Below are 21,253 nucleotides of genomic sequence, written 5' to 3'. Positions count from 1 at the left end.
AACAAATTACATGGTACTGTTATGAAGATGTGCTTAGGAATTCTCCTCATGTCCCAGTCAATAACACTGAAACAAGTTATTAATTTTTCAGTCACATTGCTGTTTGGGGAATTTCCTGTGTACAAATTGACCTTCGCAGTTTTTGCATTTCTACATTTCAAAAGAACTTCATTGGTTTTAAGGAATTAGGGATGTCCCATTATTATGAAGGGCACTGTATAAATCCACGTCCATTCTTGTTACATCAGCAAGCAAGAAGGTAATAAGTTCACAGATCTGTTGTAATACTACCCTGTAGCTCAAACGTGAAAAAGGTTCGTAATGATCTTGGAAATGAATGGCCATTCTTTCTTCATTTCCCCTGAGGGAATACTTCAGCAGTTATCCTGGCTAAATTCCTCTGATGTCTTGTTCTTTTTACAATTCTGCATTATTTTGAGCTCATGTAATCCTCCGGAATTTCATCTTTCGTGATTAAGAGTGTGTGAGTAATGCAAAGGAATTCATTGTTGGATTGAGAAGAAACAGTACAAATTATTTCATACTTTGTTTGAATTAACTTATTAAATTAATAAAATAAATTATTTAATTAACTGGTCTACAGTTAAGGCTGATGAACTCAGGGAATGTATGGGAACACAGGACTGGGACATTGTAGCTATCACAGAAATTTGGCTGTGGGAAGGACAGGACTGACAGCTCAATGTTGCGGGTTTTACATGTTATAGGAAGGGTAGAAAGGGAGACAAGAGAGAAGGGGGAGTGGCATTTTTGATTAAGGAAAACATTACTACTGTAATTAGAAAAGATATTTCTGAGGGATCATTTAGTGAAAATATATGGGTTAAAATTAGAAATAGGAAAGGACGATCACCTTGATGGGATTATACTATAGGCCCCCGACAGTCAGAGGGAAATTGAGAAGCAAATATGTAGAGAAATCTCAAATATATATAAGAATAATAAGGTTGTAATAGGGAATTTTAATTTTCTAAACATTGACAGGGACTGCCATAATGTTAAAGGTTTGGATGGTGAAGAATTGTTAAATGTGTTCAAGAAAATTTTCTTTGTCAATATGTAAATGTTCCTACTAGAGAAGGTGCAAAATGTGACCTTCTCTTGGGAAAAAAGGCAGGGTAAGTGACTGAAGCATTAGTAGGGGAAACTTCAGGACTAATGATCATGATACTATTAGTTTTAAAATAGTTATGGAAAAGGATAAGTCTTCCATAAAAGTTAAATTTCTTAATTGGTGTAAGGCAAATTTTAATGGTATAAAACAAGAACTTTCAAAAGTTGCTTGGAGTAGACCGTTCGCAGGGAAAGGGGCAACTGATAAGTGGGAGACCTTCAAAAATGTGATAATGAGAGTTCAGAGGCATTATGTTCCTGTTAGGGTGAAAGGCAAGGCTGGTAAGATTAGGGAACAATGGATGAATAGAGATATTGAAATTCCAGTCAAGAATAAAATACATTCATATATTAGATACAGACAACTGGGATGAACTGAATCTCTTGAAGATATAAAAGAGTGTAGCAGCAGTCTTAAGAAGAGAGTCAGGAAAGCAAAAGGAAATGAGAGAGCCTTGGCAGATAAGGTTAAAGACAATCCAAAAGGATTCTACAAATACATTAACAGCAAGAAGACAACTAAGAGAGAGTAAGACACCTTAAGGATCAATGAGGTTGTCTTTGTGTTGAACCTCGAAGATGGGAGAGATATTAAATTAATATTTTCTGTCAGTTTTTAGTGCTGAGAAAGAAATGGAGGCGAGAGAACTCAGGGAAATAAATATTAATGTTTTCAAAACAATCCACATTACAGATGAAGAAGTGCTGGAAGTATTAGAAAACATATAGGTAGATAAATCTCCAGGACCTGATCAAGTGTACCCCAGGACACTGCAGGAAGTTAGGGAGGAAATTGCAGGGCCCCTAAACAGATATATTTGTATCACCCATAAACATGAATTGGGTGGTGACTGATGCTGTACCATTGTTTAAGAAATGCTGTAAGCAGAAACCTGGAAACTATAGGCCTGTCAGTCCAACATCTGGTGGGTAAGTTGGAGGTGATTCTGATAGATAGGATTTGTATGCATTTAGAGAGGCAATGATTGATTAAGGACAGTCAGCATGGTTTTGTCTGAGAAAAACAGTCTCTCACAAACTTGATTGAGTTTTTAAATGAAGTAACCAAAAGATTGATGAGGGCAGAGCAGTAGACTTTGTTTAATTGGACTTTAGTAAAGCCTTTGACAAGCTTCCACATGGTAGACTAATTAGTGAAGTTAGATCACGGGCTTCAGTGTGAGCTTGCCAATTAGATACAAAATTGGCTTAATTGTTGGTGGAGGAGGGTTGTTTTTCAGACTGGAGGCCTGTGACCAGCGATGTCCTATGGGGATCAGTACTGTGTCTGCTTTTGTTTGTCGTTTAAATAAATGATTTAGATGAGAATATAGAAGGCATGGTTGGTAAGTTTTTGATATAGTGGACAGTGAAGAATGTTATCTAAGATTACAAATTGATCTTGATCAATGGGATCAATGGGCTGAGGAGTGGCAGATGGAGTTTAATTTGGATAAATGTGAGGTATTGCATTTTGATAATACCAACAAGGACAGGATTTATACAATTAATGGTAGGACCCTGGGTAGTGTTCTGCTATAGGAAAGATATTATTAAACTGTAGAGAGTTCAGAAAAGATTTACTAGGATATTGCCAGAAATGGAGGGTTTGAATTATAAAAATATACTGGAAAGACTGTGACATTTTTCACTGGAGTATAGGAGGTTGAGGAGTGATTTTATTGAGGTTTTTAAAATCATGAGGGGCAGAGATAAGGTGAATGGCGTCTTTTCCCTAAAGTGGGGGATTTCAAAACCAGGGGGCATATTTTTAAGGTGGGAGGAGAAAGATTCAAAAAGGATATGAGGGACAACTTTTTTACACAGGGAATGGTTCATGTGTAGAATGAACTTCCAGAAGAAGTGGTGTTTGCGGGTACAGTTACAACATTTAAAAGACATTTGGATAAGTATATGAATCAGAAAGATTTGGAGGGATAGGGACCAAGATTAGCTTGGGAGCATGGTTGGCATGGACTAATTGGACCAAAGGGTCTGTTTCCATGCTGTATGACTCTACCTCTCTATGTCTTACAACTGACTCCAGTCCTATCCTGTGTGACTGGCATTTAGTGTCCACTGTAGTAATTCAGCTATGATCAGTCACTACTATGTACAGAAATAATGAATTAATTGGGCCAGTCCATAAGAAATTAACCAACAAGACTTAGGCAATTGACCTAGTCAACCCTGTAAAATCTGTCTTACTAACATCTGAGGGCTTTTGTGTACTTTGGGAAACACATCCCACAGTCTAGTCAAGCAACTGCCCGGCTTAGCCATACATACTAACTTCTCAGAGTCATCATTCCCCTTTCTGGTAGCCAGCAGAACAGACCTATTATACACAGGCGTCAGGGGTGGGTACAATAATATGATGTCAGGTAGGGACAGGCCAGGTTGGGAGTTCACAACATTACTTACTTAAGACTCTAGGTACACCCACAGTACTGTGGGAGGGAGTTTCAGGATTTTGACCTAATGACAGTGATATATTGACATAAGCAATTCAGTTATGAGTCAGGACGATGTGTGACTTGGAGCGAACCTGCAGTTTATTGTGTTCCCATGCATATACTGGCCTTGTCGTTCTAGGTGATAGAGATCATGAGTTTGTAAAGTGAAGAGATAAGAGAGCTGGAGAATGATACAGTGCATCTTGTAGATGGTACATAGTACTCCTACTCTGCATCAGTGGTGAAGTCAATGTTTAAAATGGATGTATGGGATGCTAATCAAATAGGCTGCTTCAACCTGGAAGGTGCCAAACTTCTTGAATGTTTTGGACCAGCGCTCATCCAGGCAAGTAGAGAGTATTCCATTACACTCCTCTGACTTGTGCCTTATAGATGATATACAGGTTTTGGGGAATCAGGAGCAGCAGAATCCCCTGCCCCTTACTGACACGTTTGAAGAAATGGAACATTGGAGGCAGATCACTACCATCTTCAGGAGGTAGCTAGGGATGAGCAAAAAATGCTGGTCTAGCCAATAATGCCCACATCCCAGGAGTAAATTTAAAATGAACATAGGGAATAGGTGCAGGAGTAAGCCTTTCAGTCCATAAAGCCTGCTCTGCCATTTAAACAGATCATGGATGGTCATCTATGTCTAAACTATTTTACCCCACTGTCCCTATATCCCTTGATGTCATTATTATTCAGATATCCATGGATTTCTGTTTTGAACCTTCTCAATGATTGAGTTTCCGCAGCCCTCTGGACTAGACAACTCAAAGGTTCACCACCATCTTGAATGAAGAAATTTTTTCCTTATATCAGTCTTAAATTGCCTGTCCCTTATTCTAAGACCATGTGTCCGGGTTATGGACTCATCAGCCTGGGGAAACACCCTATCCACATCTATCCTGGCATGCCTATAACAATTTTGTATCTTTGAGTAAGATCAGATCATCTCCCATTCTTCAAAACTCTAGTGAATATGGCCCCAGTTTCTATAATCTCTCCTCATAAAACAATCCCACCACCTCAGAGATTAGCCTGGGGAGCTTCTATTGCACTCCATCTATGGCAAAAAAATCCTTCCTTAGATAGCAAGACTAAACAAAGCACAAAATATTGCAAGTATGATCAGAAAGACATCCTTACTTCTGTACTCAAATCCCTTTGCAAGGCCAACATACCACTGCCTTTAATAAAAACCTGGAATTAAAAAAACTAGCCTAATGATGACCAAAGTTAATTTTCATACAAATCCATCTGGTCCACTAATGTTCCTGAGGGAGGGAAATCTGCCATCTTTACCTGGTCTGGCCTACATGTGACTCCAGATCCACAGCAATGTGGTTGACTCTTAACTTTCCTTTGGGAAATAATTGCTGGCTTAGCCAATGACACCCACATCCCTTGAACAAATTAAAAACAATATTTAGATTCTCTGCCACTTCCTTAATTCCATTATAAGTTCTCCTGTCCACATTGGACTCACATTTGTTCTTGCTTATTTTTTTCCTTTTCACATGTCGAAAGAAGCTTTTATAGTTCAGCTTTTTGTCACTTGTTAGCTTACATTCGTATTTTATTTTCCGTTTCTTTATCATTTTATTTGTCATCATAGAATCATAGAATCCCTCCAGTGTGGAAACAGGCCCTTCAGCCCAGCAAATCCACACCAACCAACAGAGCATCCCACACAGACCAATCCCCCTATAACACACCTAATCTACACGTCCCTGAACACTACAGGGAATTTAGCATGGCCAATCCACCTAAATTGCAGCGACACCTCAGGCTTACCACTTTTTCTGGCAACCTTAGAAGACACTTTCTTCAATCCAATATAATCATTAACTTATTTTGTTAGCCACAGTTGATTCATTTTTAATGTTACATGCTGATTGTGCCCAAAATTACTACTAAAGTTTAGTGGCCTATAAACAGTCCCCACTCAATGTTTGCTCCTTGCTTTACAGCTCAATCCAATGATATAAGATCCTCTCTCACTAATGTACTGAACTTGTCCCATATTAACAGAATTACCCCCTCTGTCTTCTCCCCTCTATCAATCCTTGCTAAATGACAAATATCTCTGAATATTCAGTTCTCAGTCTGAGTCATCCTGTCTCTGTAATGGCAATTCAACATTTCCATTTACTTCTATTAATCATACACTTTGTGTACGGTGTGTAAATTCAAATAGAATGACCTTTACTTTGCCTTTTTAACATTATTCCATAATCTGATCCTATTTGATGTTCTACTTCATTTCACCAGCCTTCTAATTTTGCTTACAACTTTGTCTTTACTTCCTTCCTACATCCTGTAACTAATTTTGTTTTCACCCAACATAAGCTTCCTCTTCAGTTACATCCCCTATAAATTTAGTTTAAGCCCTTTCCAACAACACTAGCTAATCTTCCTATATGGATAAAAGCAAAATACTGTGGATGCTGAAGATCTGAAACAAACACAGAGAATGTTAGAGAAACTCAACAGGTCTAGCAGCATCTGTGGAGAGAGAAACAGCATTAATGTTTTGAGTTCGGTATGGCCCCTCTGTTCTGAACCATGGAATTTAAGCAACATTAAGGAACAAAAAATACAAGTGGCAGGTAAAGGAAGAAAGAAAGGAATTGAATTTATGTCATAGCTTTTGAAGTAACTCCACAGAGATTGGTATCCCATCACCAAGTCTTTATTTGCACATGAAGAACCCTTGACACTGATCCAGGTCCCTCAGAGCCATCTCTCAGAGTGAGCAGAACCTCTGACAGCCAGACCTCCCTGATTGGACCTGATTAACAGCCCCAATCAGGGAACTCATATTCTATGATATCCACCTGGCTGATGTTGTTACAATCACTATAGCTTTCACAGCTTCAGGGCATCCTATAATGTGGTGCTGCCAATTAAGTGTTAGATAATGACTTGAACAGGAAAAAGCCTAGACATTATTCCTTGACTTTGACAGCACTTCCAAGCTCCCTTCTATCAGCATCTTGGAAGTTATCATTGATGAAACTGAACGCTACAGCCAATGCTACAAGAATAGGGCGGAGGTTGGTTACTCTGTGACAAGTGGCTCACAATCTGACTTAATCAAAGCTTTTCTACTATCAATAAGGGTCCAAGGCTAAGATAGAATCACTTCAGAGGGAATTGGAAACGAATAACTTTCATCAAAAGGAATGGTGGGGATCTGGAATTCATCATCTGACAAGGTGGTAAAGCTATAAGCTATCATACAATTCGGAGACTACTTGGATAAGCTATTGAAGGGCTATAACCTACAAGTGATAGACCAAGAGTTGGAGAATATGATAAGGCTGGATGTTTACTCATCGACCTCACACCCATTAAGATGGGGTCTTCTGATTCACTCTCTGGTCAGGGAAAGGAGAGTGTGACTGTGAATGTGGTAGTTAAGGGTACTCAAAATATTATTATGCATCAGATTGCCCAAAATGGAACAACAGGGATTTTGAAATGACATATGACATGGAAGCTATGGAACAAGAGGAGGGCGATACTGACCACTCAGAAGGAATCGTATTGGTCACCAGAACTTCCTATTTTGAAATGAGTCTGAGTAGCAGACTCATTCAATTGCGCAATTCCAAATAATGGGTGTACATCCATGGTGTGTGAAATGCACCTGTGTTACATAGATTTTTTTATGCAACAAGTCCTGAAACAAGTTCAAAGAATACGACAGTTCTACTCATTTTAGATTCTGTGATGACAACACATCAAAATCATTGTAAAGAGAATAAATTTCACGCGAAATAGGGGTAAGTCACTTCATAAGCACTGATCTAGTGAAATATCTTTTACTATTAAGTAAGTCTTTAATTAAAAAGGCTCAAATGGATTGCCGAGGTTCAAGAAAGCAGCTCACTACCACCTTCTCAAGGGCAACTAAGAATGGGCAATAAATAAAAACCGAAAGAACTGCAGATGCTGCAAATCAGGAACAAAAAGCTCAGCAGATCTGGCAGCATCTGTGAAGGAAAAAACAGAGTTAACATTTCGAGTCCGGTGACCCTTCCTCAGAACTGGGCAATAAATGTAGGCCCAGCCAGCAATGCCCATATCCCATGAATGATTTTTTTTAATGAATATATGGATATGGAACACAATAAAATGACTGTCTTTGGGAAATCTGTAGATTTGCAATACATACATTTGGGACATTACTGTATTCTGTTAACTAGGCTTACCACTTGTAAGCAGAAAGTGAAATATCGATGGTATCTAGGAATGAGGATGTAAAGGAAACGAAGCCAATTATTTTCACACCACATCAGTAGTTTACTGAGAAAAGCACCTGAAGTAAGAACTTTGGTGAGAGAGGAAATCTAGTTACTGCCAATAAGAAAGGTGGGAAATTATGAAGGAAGCATAACAAAAATAATGTGATAGGTTGAGAAGAGTTTGTGGCATACAGGGAGGTGTCAGATAAAAGACAAACCCATAGATGGACACATACAAAGAAAATACTTCCTAATGGTCTGCATAAAGTTAAGGCCAGAAGATAAAGCTCAGGGATCTGAGAACAACTGAGAGAGTGACCAGGAAGTGAACATAATCTCCTCAACAACTGGAAAGGTGAGTTCGAGGATTTTCCTAGCACTTTTAGCAATCATAAATCCATTGAAGTCAAAGCAGCATTTTTGCAAGGGGAACAATTTCAAAGTCTCCAAGAAGCTGCAGGTATAGAAGGGAAAATATGAAGGTTAAGTAGGTGTCTGCAGGTTAAATGATGCATCCACATCTATGGTGAGGTATTTTTCAGTTAGATCTTCTACTAAAACCTGGTTGTATTTTGCTACAAGTGGATCCATCATTTTTCTTTTTGGAACTGTGAAGTAGCTCAGACCTTTGAATATAGGAGTTGCGTCATCATATTGGGGTTGTATAGGATGTTGGTGAGGCCTCTTCTGGAGTACTGTGTGCAGTTCTGGTTGCCCTGTTTTACGAAGGATATTATTAAATTGTAGAGGGTTCAGAAAAAATTTACCAGGATGATGCTGGGAATGGAGGGCTTGATTTATACAAATAGGCTGAATAGTCTGGAATTTTTTTCACTGGAGCATAGGAGGTTGAGGGGTGACCTTATTGAGGTTTATAAAATCATGAGGGGCATAGATAAGGTGAATAGCAAAGGTCTTTTCCCTAGGGTGGGGGAGTTCAAAACTAGGATGTATATTTTTAAAGTGAGAGGAGAAAGATTTAAAAAGAGCATGAGGGACAACTTTGTTACACAGAGTGGTTTGTATGAGGAATGAACTGCCAGAGGAAGTGGAGGTTACAGATACAGTTACAATATTTAAAGGACATTTGGATAAATACGTGAATATGAAACGGTTGGAGGGATATGGGCCAAGCGCAGGCAGGTGGGACTAGTTTAGTTTGGGAACATGGTTGGCATGGACTAGTTGCACCAAAGGGTCAGTTTCTATGCTGTATGATTCTATGACTGTATAAAAACTAGCAAGCATCTTCTCAGTCTATATGGATAATTCCATATGGGGAGGATTTGAGGCCTTTGAAACATGACCGATAGATAAAATTATAAAGGAATGTAAAATCAGAAGTCAGGCTTTAGGAGCTTTTAGATATATAAGATTAGGCTAATTTAGGAATAACCCTGTATGAACAGTTTCACCTGGAAAAACTTAAAAAAGATCCAGATGAATTGGGTTAGATCCAGATAAAAGAAAGACTCTACAACCAAGGAAGAAGTAAATCAGTTCAGAAGTTTAATTGGACATTTAAACCGGCTACGCACATAAACTAGACCTGATGAATGCTTCGTGGATTAGAATTAAGCATCATGTTGAAATATGGTATTATTGGATAATTGCTGAAGACAAATAAGACATTGAAGCAGTTAAGTTTAGAACACTGTACACTCAGATTTCCAGCCCTGGGTGACCCAAAAGAAATGATATTGGCTGCTTTTTCACATGCTAACCTTCCGATGGTTATTCATGTACAGCAGGATTCACTATCTTTTTAGTGAAGAAAGAAAATGATAAATGTTGTCACTCGACTTAGGAATTTTAAAAAGGGTGAATAGAAACACCTTAGTTGCAGAGACACCTGAGCAAGTGAAAGTGATAGATGTGACTATGTATTTATCAAATATTTTAAATGAACTCCTATATAATTAGCAAGTGGGAAAGAAAAATGTGCCTACAGAATGTTGTTAACCATTTGTTCTGTGTCATGGAAAACCAATTAAGCATTGACTTCATGCCTATGAAAAATCTTGGACAGAAAGGTTATTTCAAAAATAAAATGGGTTGATTAAAGTCATATTGGATTGCTTTACAAAAACAAGGGCTTATCCAAAGAATTGTTGGACGTCCTTGAGCACTTTCCTTTGTTTTATAATGAATCATGAGAACAAAGAAGTCCATGTGTCTATCTTAATGGATTTTTTGGGGTCTTCAAGATGGGGGTGGAAATATAGAGCTTGTTTAATATTGATTATATAATGCAGCATACACATATCATCTTTTTTATCTTCTCTTGCAAATTTTTAAATGTTTATTTAAAAAACTAGAGATATTGTTTGGCATCTAATTTTCTTAGTAGGATGCTGAATGCCTTGGAAGGTCACAATATTGGACAGAACATAATAAAAAGTGATGATTAATTAAAAAATAATAAAAGGAGGGAATGATTAGCAATGAGAGCAATCTAGCTAGAAAATTAAAAACATGACTTTCTATTGGTATATTTTAGAAAAGCTAACAATGTTGAGTGTGAGGAACAGGAGTAGGCCATTCAGCCCCTTAAGCTGCTGCTGTGCTATTTAGTAAGATCATGGCTGATCTATGGCCAAACTCCATTGGTCTGCCTTAAGCCCATATCCCTTGATCCTCTCGCTCAATAAAAATTTGTTTATCTCATTTTGAATTTAACAATTGAATTAACATTTGAGGAACAAAAACAGAAAAAGCTCAACAGGTCTGGCAACATCTGTGAAGAGAAATCAGAATTAATGCCAGTGCTGCGAGACCAGCTGAGTTTTTCCAGCAACTTCTGTTTTTGTTCCTGATTTACAGCATCCTCAGTTCTTTTGGTTAACATTTGAAGAAGATAGTTCCAAACCTCCACTACGTTTTGCATGTAGAAATGCTTTCTAACATCTCTCCTGAATGGCCTGGCTCTAATTCTTAGACTATGCTTCCTGGTTCTAGAATCATCTACCAGTGGAAGTAGTTTATCTTTATCTACCCCATCCTTCCCTGTTAACATAGTGTACTGAAGACCTTAATTAGATTACCGCTTAGCTTTCTAAATTCCAGAGAATAAAAGCCTAATTTGTATAATATATCCTCACTGTTTAACCACTGAAGTGCAAGTATCATCTTTGTAAACCTGTGTTAAACTCCCTCCGGGGTTAAAACACCCTTTTTAGGGTGTGGTACCCAGATCTGCGCATGGTACTTTAAAGTGGGGTCTAACTAGGTTTTGTTTCACTGCAGCACTGCAACGCTATACTTAAGTACTTTACATATGAAGATCAACATTCCATTAGCCTCTTGACTATTTCTGGCATCTGTTCATGGCATTTTAAAGAGCTATGCATCAGAACCCCAAAATCTCATTGGACATCCACTGTATTTAACTTTGTGCCTTCTAAAAAATACCCTAATCTATCCTTTATCTGTCCAAAACTTCATACTTATATTAAAATCCATCTGCCACAGCTTTGCCCATTCACCTAATCTATCAATATCCAGTTGTAATTTCACGTTATCGTCAACATTGTCTATGATGCTGACCAATTTTGTGTCCTCAGAAAATTTGGGTATTTGACATTTTATGCCATTAACTAAGTTGCTAATGAACATTGTGAATGATTGAGGCCCCAACACTGATCCCTGCAGGACACCACAAGTCACGTTGTGCCAATTTGAATACTTACCCATTATTCCAACTCTGTTTCCTGCCACTCAACAAATTTCCTATCCATGTCAGTAATTTGCCCTCAGTTCCAAGGGATTTCACCTCAGCTAACAATCTATTGTGTGGGACTTCATCAAAAACCTTCTACAAGTCCATATAAAAAACATCCATTGACTTACCTCTGTCTAGCACCTTTGTCACCTCTTTAAAAACTCTATGAGGTTTGTCAGGCATGACCTGCCCTTCTTGAATCCATGCTGACTCTCCCTGATTAACTGAAATATTTCGAGGTGATCAATTACCCTATCCTTGATTATAGACTCCAACAATTTCCCCACCATAGATGTTAGGCTAATTCCCTGGTTTCACTCTGTCACCCTTCTCAAACAGCAAATTTCCAAACCAGAGATACAACTTCCAAATCCAGGGAACTCTGGAAGTTATAGTTAGGGCATCGGCAATGTGCTGTCTTACCTCCTTTAACACCTGTGGATGGAAACCATCCTCCGGTCCTGGAGATTTGTCATTCTTCAGTTCCATTAATTCCCCATTATTGATGGTTTATTTAAGCTAATTTTACTTAGACTCTGTCCCAGATCTTCTGTTAATTTCTTTGGGACTTACAGCTATTCTCCTTTCCTGCTGTGAATACTAAAGAAAAGTAATTGTTCCGCAACAAAAACAGAAGTTGATGGGAAAGCTCAGCAGGTCTGGCAGCATCTGTGGAGAGAAAATCTGAGTCAACGTTTTGGGTCTGGTGACCCTTCCTCAGAACTGATGGTAGCTGGGAAAATTTTGGTTTATGCAGAAAATAGGGAGGGGAATGGAATAGGGAGTAAATGATACGATATAGTCCGAAGAGAGAGAAGAGCAGTTGGATAGACAAAGGAGTTGATAACGATCTGGCTAGGAGGGTGAATAGTTGTTAATGGGGACTGTTAGTGAGAAGTCATAGAGGAAGAGTCACCGGACCCAAAACTTTAACTCTGATTTTCTCTCCACAGATGCTGCCAGACCTGCTGAGCTTTTCCAGCAACTTCTGTTTTTGTTCCTGATTTACAGCGTCCGCAATTCTTTCAGTTTTAATTGTTCAGCAAGTCTGCAATTTTCCCATGGTCACTGACAATATCCCCATTCTCAGCCTTCAGTGGATCAATAATACACTTAACCATCACTTTCTGTCTATACAGTTATAAAATTTCTCCTCTTTGTCTTTAATGTCCCTTGCACATTTCTTTTCATAACTCTCTTTAGCCGCTCTTATAAGACACTTTGTTGCCCTTTGTTGGTCTTTGTATTTGCCCCATTCTGTAGGATCTGCATTGCTCTTTTCACTTTTATAAGCCCTTTCATTTAATGTGACACTGTCTCTTACCTCCTTAGATGCCCAAAGGGGAGGCAATGGCCTAGTGGATTTATCACTGGACTGTTAATCCAAAGACCCAGGTAATGCTCTGGGGTCCAGGGTTCAAATTGTGCCACGGCTGATGGTGGAATTTGGATTTGACAAAAAATTTGGAATTAAGAATCTAACGATGACCATGAATCCATTGTCGATTATTGGAAAAACCCACCTGGTTCACTAATGTCCTTTAGGGAGGGAAACTGCCATTCTTACCTGGTCTGGCCTACACGTGACTCCAGACCCCAGCAATGTGATTGACTTGTAACTCTGGGCAATTAGGGATGGACAATAAATTCTGGCCTTGCCAGCAACACCCACATCCCATGAATGAATTTTAAAAAGGCTGCTTTTCCTTCTCATGGGTACAAACTACTTCTGAATAGCATCCTCCACTATTCCACTCAGTTCTTTTGTCTATTAGCAGAGCTTCCCAGTTTACCGTGGACAGTGTCTGCCTCATCTCATTAAAGTCTGCCTTACGTAAATTCAAAATTCTGGTCATCGATCTTTGTTTATCTCTTACAAGCACACACATGAAATTCAATCATGTTATGATAACTATTTGAAAAATTCTCACCAACAACTAGGTCACTAATTAAATCAGGCACATTGCTCATTACTAGATTGTTTGTCCTCTTGTTACATGCAAGACGTATTACCGTAGGAAACAATCCCAGAAACACTCTAGAAATTCATAATCTTTCTGCCAGGTGTTTGTCTGTCTCTCCCAGTCTATGTTAAGATTAAACCCCCCCACCCATTAATGCTGCTTTCCCTATGCTACATAGTTGCCTCATCTCAGCATGTACACAGTCTAGCACTCTGATCTGCTACCAGTCTATATATGACATCTGAGATAACACGGTGTAGAGCTGGATGAACACAGCAGGCCAAGCAGCATCAGAGGAGCAGGAAAGCTGACGTTTTGGGTCAAGACCCTTCTTCAGAAATGGGGGAGGGGAAGGGAATTCTGAAATAAATAGGGAGAGAGGGGGAGGCGGATAGAAGATGGATAAAGGAGAAGATAGTTGGAGAGGAGACAGACAGTTCAAAGAGGCAGGGTTGGAGCCAGTAAAGGTGAGTGTAGGTGTGGAGGTAGGGAAGGGATAGGTCAGTCCAGGGAGGACGGACAGGTCAAGGAGGCGGGATGAGGTTAGTGGGTAGGAGATGGGAGTGGGGCTTGAGGTGGGAAGAATGGTTAGGGAGGCGGGGACTAGCTGGGCTGGTTTTGGGATGTGGTCAGGGGAGGGGAGATTTTGAAGCTTGTGAAGTCCACATTGATACCCTTGGGCTGCAGGGTTCCCAAGCGAAATATGAGATGCTGCTCCTGCAGCTTTCGGGTGGCGTCATTGTGGCAATGCAGGAGGCCCAGGATGGACATGTCGTCCAAGGAGTGGGAGGGGGAGTTGAAATGGTTCGCGACTGGGAGGTGCAGTTGTTTGTTGCGAACTGAGCGTAGATGTTCTGCAAAGCGGTCCCCAAGCCTCCGCTTGGTTTCCCGGTGTAGAGGAGGCCACAACGGGAACAGCAGATACAGTATACCACATTAGCAGATGTGCAGGTGAACATCTGTTTGATGTGGAAGGTCTCCTTAGGGCCTGGGATGGGGGTGAGGGGGGAGGTGTAGGTGCAGGTGTAGCACTTGCTTCGGTTGCAGGGAAAAGTGCCGGGGGTGGTGGGGCTGGAGGGGAGTGTGGAGCGGACAAGGGAGTCACGGAGATAGTGGTCCCTCCGGAAAGCAGATAAGGGTGGGGAGGGAAAAATGTCTTTGGTGGTGGGGTCGGATTGCAGATGGCGGAAATGTCAGAGAATGATGCGTTGGATTCAGAGGTTGGTGGGGTGGTACGTGAGGACGAGGGGGATTCTGTTTTCGTTGTTATTGCGGGGAAGGGGTGTGAGGGATGAATTACGGGAAATGCGGGAGACATGGTCGAGGGCATTTTCGACCACTGTGGAGGGGAAGTTGCAGTCCTTGAAAAAAGAGGACATCTGGGATGTCTGGGAGTGAAATGCCTCATCTCGGGAGCAGATGCGGCGGAGGCGAAGGAATTGGGAATAGGGGATGGCTTTTTTGCAGGAAGGTGGGTGAGAGGAGGTGTATTCTAGGTAGTTGTGGGAGTCGGTAGGTTTGAAATGGATATCGGTTTCCAGGTGGATGCCAGAGATGGAGACAGAGAGGTCCAGGAAGGAGGGAGAGGTATCAGAGATGGTCCAGGTGAACTTAAGGTTGGGGTGGAAGGTGTTAGTGAAGTGGATGAACTGTTCGAGCTCCTCAGGGAGCACGAGGCGGTGGCGATACAGTCATCGTTGTTACGGAGGAAGAGGTGGGGGATAGGGCCAGTGTAGCTTTGGAAGAGGGATTATTCCACGTATCCTACAAAGAGGCAGGCATAGCTTGGGCCCATGCGGGTACCCATGACCACGGCCTTTGTCTGTAGGAAGTGGGAGATATGACATCTATTGTGGTTTTAGTTCCTTTCCTGTACCTCAGTTCCACCCATAGAGTGCTTTCCCCTCATTACATCCTCCCTCACCATAGAAGTTTGTAATCATTAATGCTACATCACCCGCTTTGCCGTTCTCTCTATTCCTCCTCTAAACCTTATAACCTAACATAGATAGAGTTTGAGGAATTAATAGAAATAAGAAGATGGTATTTTGCATCAATTTTCACTATTGAGGATAAAAGTAACATGCCAGAAATAGCTTTAAATCTGAAAATGGAAGGAAGGAAGGGAGGTACTCAGAGAAAATTACAATCAGTGGGAAAGTGGTACTGAGAAAATTGTTGAAACTGTGGGCTGACTAGCCACCGGCTCCGGTTGGTCTTCATCCTCGGATTGTTAAAAAATAAGCTGGTGAGATAGTTGCATTGTTAAAATTTCTGTCCTGCTGCAAAGTTCAAATGAAGTACAACGCAAGCTCCAGAAACAACACCTCATTTTCCAGTTCAGCACTCCATCTCAACAGTGATTTCCATAACTTCAGAAACCAACCTCACTATGTCTGTTCTCCATTTTATTTACATTCTCTCCTCACCACAACACAGCCTTGACTCGTTTGTGGTAGCAAGAACTGCCGATGCTGGAGTCAGAGACAACAGTGTGAAGCTGGAGGAACACAGCTGGCCAGGCAGCATCAGAGGAGCAGGAAAGTTAACATTTTGGTCGGGATCCCTCAGAAAAAAACCTGTGTTCCTCCAGCTCCACACTGTCTCGACTTGTTTACTTTACTCTTAATAGGGAGGACTTGATACCTCCATTTCATAACTTAATTTTTTTTTAAGAATCCCGACAATGTGGAAACAAGCCCTCTGGCCCAACAAGTCCACACTGACCCTCAGAGCATCCCACCCAGACCCATCTCTATTACCCAGCTAATCTACACATCCCTAGGTACTATGGGCAATTTAGCATGGCCAATCCACCTAACCTGCACATCTTTGGACTGTGGGAGGAAACCAGAGCAAACCCACGCTGACACACAGAGAATGTGCAAACTCCATACAGACAGTCACCCGAGGGTGGAATTGAACCCAGGTCCCTGGCGCTGTGAGGCAGCAGTGCTAACCACTGAGGGCCACCTGGAAGGGTTCGCACCCATTCCACATCTCTTTTTCTCTGTCACCACCATTAATCCCCTTTATTTGCACTGGGCCTCGCCACCGTCTGCCCTCTTGCTCCCCCTCCATCTCTGTCAAAAGAACATTAAATAAAAACTTCCAACTCCTTTCAGTTCTTAAGGAGAGTCATAAATGTTAACTCTGTTTCTCTCTCCACAGATGCTGCCAGACCTGCTGAGTTTTTATAGCATTCTGTGTTTGTTTCGAATTTCCAGTATCTGCAGTATTTCGCTTTTTTCTGGATACTTTTAAGGCAGAATTAGATTGTTGGTAAGTAAGGTGGTGAAAAGTTATCTGAGTACAGGAGTGCGCAGTAATCAGAATGGACATGATCTTACTGAATGGTGGAACAGGCTTAAGGGAGTGACTAGCCTACTCTTGCTTCTAATTGCTTATAGGGTTGACGCGTATGGATAAGATAGCCGAATAGCCTATTTCGATGTCGTAAATGATTCTATGGTTCTGTAATTTTCACCAATGACCTGGATATGCTTAGCTGCAATGTTTTGCAAAATGCAGGATACAATGGTATGATTGATTGATGACCTTCCTACATCACCACGTACTATGGGACAGGTTAAAATGTGGTAGAATAACAATTCATCGCGGAATTAAATTACCAGAACGGCCATTTGAGAATAAAAGCAGTCGCTGCATTCTAAGTTATCTGGGATGCATTATCACTCAGAAAGTTGCACTGTGTAAAATCTACAAAGGGTGCACTGCAGCACTCCGCCAATGTTACCTCAGCAGTAAATCGTTTTGCTGACAAGGACAGGCTCGGCAATGTTGTGGGAACATTGTAACCTCCAAGTTCCCCGGTGAGCAGCATGCCTTCCTGCCTTAGAGATCCGCTGCTGTTCCTGCATCCCGGCTGGGTCAATATCCTGGAATTTCCCAACTCACGTGTTGATGGCAACATAAGGACTGCAACAGTTCAAGGAGAAGCCTTACCAGCTGCGAGCCAGGGCAACTAAAGGATATGCAATAAATGTAATCCACACACATCCTGAGAACAGTATTGTTTCTGCTTATTTTGCAGAAACATCGCTGTGTGCCTTTTCTGCATTAAAGAGACCTGGAGTTAACTTGCTTGCAAAAAATGTTCTCTGCAAGGGCATGGTGTTATTTCCAAACACCCACTTCGTTTCCCCCATTAAACCTTTCGTCATTTCTGATTTCACTTGTGTCACATTGAATCGATCAGTTTGTGACGGGATTTCTTTCCTGCAACCGGGATAGATGTAACAGCTGATTGACTGAAGGGGCAATGTTCTTAAAGTTTAGAATTAAAGGAGATCGTTGTAGCTGCGATGCTGAGAAGGCAGGCGGTGCCTTTGTTCCCCTCCACCCCGGGACAGCAGAACTGGGAGGGCTGGGGGGGAGATGTTGTCCCAGTGGAGCATTGAAGTGGAGGGGGTGGGGGTGGTGTCCAATATTTCGCCCAATTCAAGCCCGGAGCCCAGGGGTTGAGCTCAACGCTGGGGGAGGCTCAATGCCAAGGGAATCCTGACGCATGCGCTGACGCCCACAGACGGTGTAGCAGTGAGCGGCTGTGGGTGGGATCGAACCGTGCAGTCAGCAATTCCCATTCTCCTGGAGGGAGGAACACAGGCGTCGGGAGGGTGGAGGGAGTAAAGGGACAACATGGCCTGACTGTGCTGTATTTGTGGAGGTTTGGGGAGAGGTGCGGTCTGAGCAACTCAGGATGCAGCGGTCACTGAGTCAGCAGCAAAGTGCATTGACGCTGCACGACTCTGTGGGTAAGCAAACAGCCAGCTTTGTCCATTGCCACGGGAAATTAGACTTAATTCACCTAATCGCAGCCCACATGCATACACTGCCCGTGTGTGTGTGTGAGAGAGAAAATGTTTTACCAACATGTTGTAATGACCGCTCCTTCCAGTTCTGGGGTGTTTTTTTTTTCTGTCTCTAACGGGAACTGATTGCTATATCTTTTACACAGGGTTGTTCAATAAAAGGAAGAAAGCTTCTATCCTGGTGACCGGTGCCCTTCTTATCGCCTCAGTGTTGATTCTGACTGTCGGCTTGGCAGCCACTACAAGAACTCTGAACGTTTCAGTTGGAGGATATTACCCGGGTGTCATTGTGAGTAAACAACTTTGTTTTTAGGGAGGAAGATTCTGTTTATTTCAATACCTTTCAACACTTCAGTTGATTATTAATATCTGATTCGTGTATTCTGATTATTAGCAGTAATCGCCGTCTGTTACTTTGTTATTTCCCTGTTACAGATTCAGGTCTAACCCCAGTATATATTTTGTTCTAAAGTGTGAATAAAACTTCGCCAATTTTTGCAGTGCCAAGTGTTTCTCGCACTTAAATCTGGCGAGGATTACTTTTTTTTGCCTTTCACCATTACCTTGACACTACTCTGAGATACGACGTAACTTCAACGACCTAATTAATTCGAAAATTGTACTTCAGCGCCCTGTAATGATATAATTCATAAATCCGTTCAGAAGAAACCATTTAAACCCAGAGAATGGTTAGGGTGTGAGAGTTGCTACCACTTGGAGGAGTGAGGCAGATGGCTAAGGTGCATTTCAAGGGAAAGTAGGGAGATGGAGTTAGAGGCAATAGACTGATGGAGCAGATGGGCTGTTGGTATTGTAACAGTCTTTCCAAGTCTATATAATGTTATACTGGAGTCTCGGAGCTGTTCAGCTGTTTCTTGACTTTACTGGGAAAGGACAGTGTTGCAGTGTAGTTTGGATAAATGTCATACCTGTTGTTGAGAGTTACACCCTGAGAGTGTTGGGAGAGAAGTGTCAATTGCTGTGGAATGGACGAGACTCCTCCAAGTGGTAGCAACTCCCACACCCTAACCATTCTCTGGGTCTAAAAGGTTTCTCCTGAACGGATTTATGAGTTATATCATTACAGGACACTGAAGTACAATTTTTGAGTTAATTAGGTTATAGAAGTTAGATCGTATCTAAGAACAGTGTCAAGGTAAGAATGTGGAGACGAGCCTTTTGATTTTGTTTGTGGTTTGATTTTACTGAGACTAGGCCAAGAGTAAGCATATGGTGGTGGTTCACAAGGGCTGAAGTTTACAGAGTGCCATAATTCGTGTCTCAGTCATGAAAACACAGTCAGGGAGGAGCTCACCTGGGAGCAGTGTGAAGGTGACATTTCTGCTCCTTTCCCTGGAACATGTCCAAGAGATGCTGCCCAATGGGCTGGCCAGTAGCTGTAGTATGAGCAGTGCCAGCTAGGGGCAGTGGCTGCTGCTGGAACAACAGGCAGTTCCTAATGCTGAGGAGTTCAGATAAGTTCTGCTCAGAGGTCACTGTGAGGTGGTTTAAGGAGATGGCCGGGTTCGAGAAGCCATGGAAAAGAGTTGGCTGTTGATGTGCATGAGGCCAAGAGATTTTCCCCCAATATTATTCACCAGCAGACCACATAGCTGTTGGTTTTCCTCCAAGAAAGTGCCTTCCCTCACTACGTAAAATACCACCAGCACTGGGATGAGGTCATTATGTCACACATCAATTGGCCACTTGAGGGTCTCAATAGGGCCAAACATGAGTGACTCACCTGGGGCCATCCTTGAAAAATGTTAAACCGGTATGAAGCAGGCAGGCCACCTAATGGATTTTACAAGAACCCGCTGCCTTCAAACACACCAATGGAGGAGTGTAAAATCCAGCCCAACTTTAAGGGAGCCACGTGAGAAAAATATGAAGACATGGTGGCTGAATACAGTAAACGTCCATGTGGTGATGGAGGGGTGTAGAGGATCCTTTGGAAATACTCTTCACTCAGCTGGTAAAGGCTGATCTATGATTTTGTTCTTTCAGGAAGCTGCATTTGTGGGATTACGTTGAGGGCCAATGAGCTGTGGATTTCCATCCATCGATCTTTGTGAATGGAAAATCAGAACCTCTGGCTGCAATTTCCTGCGGCACGTTCGCTGTGAGCGTCCAGTGGTCTGCTGAATGTGGACTAACAGTGCAGAAAGAGGGTGGTTTGTGAAGCATTGTAGGGGTATAGATGTCTTGGAGGAAAGATGCCTACCTAGAGGGCAAATAGGGATATTTATTGACACCCTGTCTCGCTACTGACCAAATTTAGCATTACTGTTGAGAGCTGGATTTACAAATGATGTCTGGCAACATCTGATGACCTGCAGTGTGGCAGAGCTGCAGCTTTTGCTGCTTGTGTGATATATGATCTTAGTATGGAAACACTAGAGGGTCCACTCACACTCCCATAATAGTGATGTAGTTGTACCTTGCTCTGTATTTCATAATAAATAGTGAAGTGCAAGTGGTATAAAACATTGACAGATATTTTATCGTTTTTGAACAGAATGAGAATCTGAAATGATTAAAAAGCACCAGGTCAGGAAAAAAACATACATTGCATTTTGATTCAGTGCTCACTATCAGTTAGCAAGTTTGTGAAAATTATGTTGAAATGTTGCATTGTATTAGTTGAGTCCAAGAAATGGTTTATCTTTTTCGTGTGTGCAGTGCCTCTGGAAGGCCCAGTAGTGCAGTGTGTCCCCACACAGTGACTTTCTTAATTCATCTACGTCATCGGGGAGGCTCAAGTGGGGATTCGGTGCCTCTCGCAGACAGAAAGAGAAAACCATAAGAATGACGTGTGAGGTAGCGGCACTATTAAGCAGAAATGGAAAAAGATGTAAAATTATGAGGTGGACGATAAAGGGAAAGCAGA

At 41.5% G+C, this 21,253-nt stretch overlaps 1 protein-coding gene across 1 annotated transcript in view; it reads left to right on the top strand.

The window, feature by feature from the left end:
• Positions 1–18,095: 18,095 nt before the first annotated feature.
• tmem255a (transmembrane protein 255A) overlaps positions 18,096–21,253 on the top strand; it is an 84,410-nt gene continuing 81,252 nt past the window's right edge. The window contains exons 1-2 of the mRNA XM_048605416.1: positions 18,096–18,306; positions 18,510–18,652. Coding sequence (XP_048461373.1) covers positions 18,252–18,306; positions 18,510–18,652 — 198 coding nt within the window. The 5' untranslated portion in view covers positions 18,096–18,251. The remainder of the gene's footprint in view (positions 18,307–18,509; positions 18,653–21,253) is intronic.

The sequence above is a fragment of the Rhincodon typus genome, chromosome 14 (genome assembly GCF_021869965.1).
Source record: "Rhincodon typus isolate 14 chromosome 14, sRhiTyp1.1, whole genome shotgun sequence".
Classification (NCBI taxonomy): Eukaryota; Metazoa; Chordata; class Chondrichthyes; order Orectolobiformes; family Rhincodontidae; genus Rhincodon; species Rhincodon typus.
This window is presented reverse-complemented; position numbering and strand designations above follow the sequence as displayed.